This window comes from Vicia villosa, linkage group LG7, assembly GCF_029867415.1.
Source record: "Vicia villosa cultivar HV-30 ecotype Madison, WI linkage group LG7, Vvil1.0, whole genome shotgun sequence".
In the NCBI taxonomy this organism is placed as follows: domain Eukaryota; kingdom Viridiplantae; phylum Streptophyta; class Magnoliopsida; order Fabales; family Fabaceae; genus Vicia; species Vicia villosa.
Genome location: NC_081186.1, coordinates 76,175,797 through 76,180,691, shown reverse-complemented (window position 1 = coordinate 76,180,691; position 4,895 = coordinate 76,175,797). Strand labels below are relative to the sequence as shown.

The 4,895-nt window shown below is 35.3% G+C and overlaps 1 protein-coding gene across 1 annotated transcript; it reads right to left on the bottom strand.

The window, feature by feature from the left end:
• Window positions 1–568: 568 nt before the first annotated feature.
• On the bottom strand, window positions 569–4,895 carry LOC131620875 (ADP-ribosylation factor-like protein 8c). Its single transcript, XM_058892053.1, has 6 exons — window positions 4,654–4,895; window positions 4,407–4,488; window positions 4,276–4,308; window positions 4,058–4,179; window positions 1,048–1,209; window positions 569–921 (listed from the first exon to the last, which is right to left on the bottom strand). Exons 1-6 carry the CDS (start codon window positions 4,689–4,691, stop codon window positions 804–806), a joined length of 555 nt encoding a protein of 184 aa, XP_058748036.1. The 5' UTR covers window positions 4,692–4,895; the 3' UTR covers window positions 569–803.

Sequence of the window (4,895 nt, the reverse complement as noted above, 5' to 3'; positions counted from 1 at the left end):
ATTTAACATTTTAGATGACACTGAAAATATCCATCAGAAGAATATTTATTGGTTTCATCTACCTAAACATTAATTGAAAATGAAGTATTTGTTGGATAATATGCTTGAACTGAACTTTGAAGCACGTTATGTGACAAATTCAAAGGAGAGACTAGAAGGTCATGATGATTGTCACCAGATAGTCCTGGAACCAAATGTCTAATCCATAGAGGCCCGCATGTGGTCCACTACCAAATTATTGAGCTTGAGCTTGAAAAATGATAAACCACATAATTTAAACAAAGAATTTAATTAACATAATTAATGGAAAGTACAAGTCTATTAGCTTAAACTCGGATGAAAGGGATATGTAATAGTTCAGCACACACATTAATTCATCTCAGCATCTCAATGACCTGTTTGAATTCACTAGTTTAAGCTTATCTACTCATATATGTATTTTCTATATTGTTTGAGACAAACATATAACATGTCCACAATGCAATTCATCAGTAATAAAAACTAGATAAACAACATACACACTCGCGCATGCACACATTTTATTGTGAAACGAACTCTGCACGAAACATACAAAAGCTAACAAGGTATTTTTCATTAAACAGACGAATAAAATCGATGGACATGAATCTAGTTATGAACAGAAACCATCCAAAACTTGGTACAATATCAAGTAATAAGTTTTCTCAACAACATTGCATGGAACATTTTACCAAATTTGATATCTGTACACATACTCATACTTGACCCGAAACTAAAATGAAGGTCTATGCATTACACTGGGAAAGAACACTTCATCAACACAATTATTTTGCAGTTTTCGAGTGTTTGATAAGCCAGTCGATGACCACATCAATGTTTACAGAATCCTTGCATGAAATCATATAGCAACAAACCTCTCTGTCTGTAAGTGACTCAAGTCCTCTGAGATCATTCCAAGTAAAAAGTTAAAGGTTTAATTAGTTACACAAAGCATCGAGACATATATCAACAAACACACAACAAACAATCACGAGTAATAACGATAATCAATTTATTAAAAAAACTCACAGTTGATCAACTAATGCTTGCTTGGAAAGAGCTTCTGACTTGTCAATTTTGTTTCCAAGAACAAGCAAAGGAATCCCGTTTAAGGAAGGTTTCGTCAGGAGCTCATTTAATTCGCTTCGAGTTATTGGAACACTGTCTCTATCAGCAGCATCTACAACATACCTGCCATTGCACCAAGAAACACCATCCCCAATTACTTGAAAGAGCAACAAAAAAAAACCATAATATGAAGCATGCACGATCGGGTTTTCTGTCGCCAAAGTTTGAAACTGATAAGGTTTAAAAATAAAATTTATTTAACTCCAAATAACGAGTACACATACACACAAATCTTAGTTTATAATCTTTTAGCAGATTGCACCCCCCAATTTATCATCAATCTACCTTTCAACTTCACAGATTTAACTACATTTGTCTCTCTGAATTCAAACCAAATTGTCCCATAACTTTTAACTCAATCACCTCTTCCTAATTGAATTTTCTACTTCTATATTCACTATCCCTCCTTCCTTATTCATTCAAAGTTTCATTCTCCTCTTACACTAACTAACAACCTCTACTTTGTCTACACATTTGTACAGTAGATTGAATTTTTCACCACACATGAAGCACAGCCCTTTAGCGCTGCACTTTAATCATTCAGGATATGTAATTGAGAAAATCTATGTCTCCCCATTTCTCCTTTCCTTGTTGATGCCACCAAGGATAAAGTTACCTTGTTAGAAGCCACACTGGTTGAACCTCAATTTGTATGATCATGTGTCTTGCTAGAATTTGAAAACTTAACGGGATCCATTCACCACCACCATGGGTTCTCCATAACTGTCTCTTCATGACAATTTTCCTTTAAATTGATCAACTTCTTATTCAATGTGTTTACTTGTTTGGTTCACTAGAACATGTAGAGTAGTATCCTCCATTAAATCAATAAATTGATTAAATTCTTATTCAATGTGTTTGGTTCTGTATTGAACTCAAAGAAACATGTCATTCTTAATTTCTGTGTTATAACTCAGGATCTAACATCATCGTTGGTAGCTTATGAGATGCGAATCGTGAGATGGGATGGATAGTCATGGAGAGGCAAGGGGTCAAACATGTTTTGGGTTTTCTCTTCAGGCATTAGCTATCAATGTTTTGGGTTTGCAAACCTTATTTTGTTACAATTTTTTATTTTTACCGAGCTTCATCTTCAGATTTTGAGTTGGAGTTGGAGAGGACACAAATGGGGAAGAGATAGGGACATAATTGTGTGTGGAAATGTATAGATATTCTTTTTTTATTTTCTCAATAAGTGTAGACCGACAAAGACTTAATTGTTCCCTAACCCTAGAAGTCACCTGAAAATAAATTTCATACCTAGTGAGTGATCCATGCTATGTTCTGTACCGTCAAACATGTTTTTTGGACTAATTGTTCTGTCCAGCATAGGAAAGTCTGCATTTTTAACATTTTGTACTCATGCCAAGAATCACCTTGGATTCTGGTTGATTAGACCAATAAACAAAAGATGAATCTCCAACCAAAGCAATTTCAGCCATCATTTTCAGCATTGTGCCACATATGTCCTCTATGTTGAATGCTTGAACTCTACCAACAAATCAACCCTACGTCCCTACCTGTCATTCTTATAATTTGGACAAGGATTAACTTAACCCTACTGATCACATTCTAGCCGATGTTGACCTCAAAACCACTCCTACATGTCCAACATTGAAAATATGGACCGTCAACAAATACAAGTGGTCTAATGTTAGATCTGTAATAGGCTGTGATACCATATTGGAGTATGGGCCTATATTGTTAATCTCAGATAGCGCGTAGCACCAACCTCCTAAAATGCTATAGCGGAGAGGGGAATAACTGCTATTGCAAAGACTAAAAACCAGTGTACATAGTAAACATAAATCCTCAAAAATAGACAAATACATAAAATTAAAGAGATCATCATACTTAATAGTTAAAGAACCTAAAGTATAGAGTAATAAAACTTAAGCCTATGAGAAGAATAAACGAGAACTGAATTTTTAGTAGGAAAAGGAGCATAACGATTATTTGTGAGCAAGAACATAAAAGTACTCTCCAAAGGATTCAAATTGAAATTTATACCCTTCTAAAAAGACTACAGTTTTAAAAAACAAAAAGAATTTGAGGAATTTATCCCCAGTATTCTATTAGCAGACGCAACAGCGGAAATTGCGGCCTCTACAACTGCTATCATTGACAGCGGCTCGCAGACCAATAGTGTCGCATCGAACCCTACCACTGCTACACTATTCCGCTATAGCGTACTATTGACAACATGTGCTTAACTTAATCCCAGAAACTATCTTAAGGAGTGATGATTGCCCAAGCCTTAAAAGGGACTACTTTGGCTATATTTATAGTTGATGTTGAGCCCTAACAATCACCTGTTATTTCTCCAGTTCACATAACTCCCCTCTTTGTTCATGAAAGTTGAGCAAATGATAGGGTTTAAAGCAAAATTTTATTGAATTCGACGTAGTACCCAAACACACAGCATATATGGTAGACTATGTTCCCTATTACCCTTAGAGCCAAGGCTCTCCTATGAGGAAACAATTCTTCGGCTGACACGAGAAATCCTCCATTTAATTTATATGGTTGAAAATAACAACACCATATCAATTAAATAATTGCCCCATAACCTTTCTATCATATGTCATCCCTATTTGAACATCAAACAAGTACTACAAAACAGTCCTACCATTTGGGTTCTACATTACTAATCCAATTCTATTATTTTGTTCTTTCTCCAAGAGTATACAAACCACATTTTAGGCTTGTTTTCTGCATGATACAGAACCAAACTTTGGGCTCTAACAGAACCATAAACAATAAAAACGAAAACATCAACTACATGCAATCTTTGATCTAACACCAAAACCTAAAAAAAATTACAAAGGAAGAAGTTGTGCATGTGTGTCAAATGTCAATGTATGCATAAGTATGCAAGTAAGAGAGAAAAGAGCATGAAGATAAACCGTACACAATAGCAGAGACACCACGACAGTAACGCTCCCACATTGTTCGAAACCTCCTTTGTCCACCAAGATCCCAAAGCTTTATCGTAACATTTCCCTTCGTCACTTTTCGCATGTTGAACCCAACCTAAAGTTGAATAGAAGAATGCATGTTTCAATTACTGAAATTCGCACACAGTCCGTATATTCCGAATTCAAATTTAAGATGAAAAAAAATACTGACAGTTGGAATCATGTCCTCACTGTATCCTCCTGTCTGTCAAACAAAACCAACAAGACAAAAATCAAAATCCAAACTATGAAACCATAGAAACAAAAGCAAGTTTTTTTTTTTTTGCAGTGGCATTAACTCACAGCAATTGAATTGACAAGAGAAGTCTTGCCAGCATTCTGAAGACCTACAAGAGAAAGCTCCATCTCTTGTTTAAAAAACAAACTGCAAAAACACACAACCATTCATTCAGTTAACCTATTCATACAAATCCCAAAATAACTGAAAGATTTAACTCAATGATTTTTCAATATACAGTAAAGTAACTGGTATGAAATTTCAATAGAGAAAAAGAGAAAAACAAAAAGTTAATCGGAAAGTGAGTGTTACCTGCGGAGCCAATTGAGAAGAGAATCCCAGAGACCCATTTTGGGAGAATGAAAGAGAAAGATAGGATGGGGGAGAAAGGAAGAAGCTTTAACCGACCAATGAAAGATTAAGGAATGTTAAGGAAGGAAGAGATGTTTGTTTGGAATGTAGAATGCCGATACGATACGGCAGAAGAAAACACATAACATAGATGTTGTTTTGTTTGTCGCTTTTGTGGTACCTAGTTTTGTGTGATAACTGCT

Bases quoted from the DNA above. Each gene is read 5' to 3' on its own strand.
- LOC131620875 (XM_058892053.1), bottom strand. From the start codon at position 4,691: ATGGGTCTCTGGGATTCTCTTCTCAATTGGCTCCGCAG. The intron at 4,309-4,406 runs GTGAGTTAATGC...TTTGTTTGACAG, and splicing joins CTCTTGTCAATTCAATTGCT to ACAGGAGGATACAGTGAGGA. The intron at 4,180-4,275 runs GTCAGTATTTTT...ATTCAACTTTAG, and splicing joins GTGAGGACATGATTCCAACT to GTTGGGTTCAACATGCGAAA.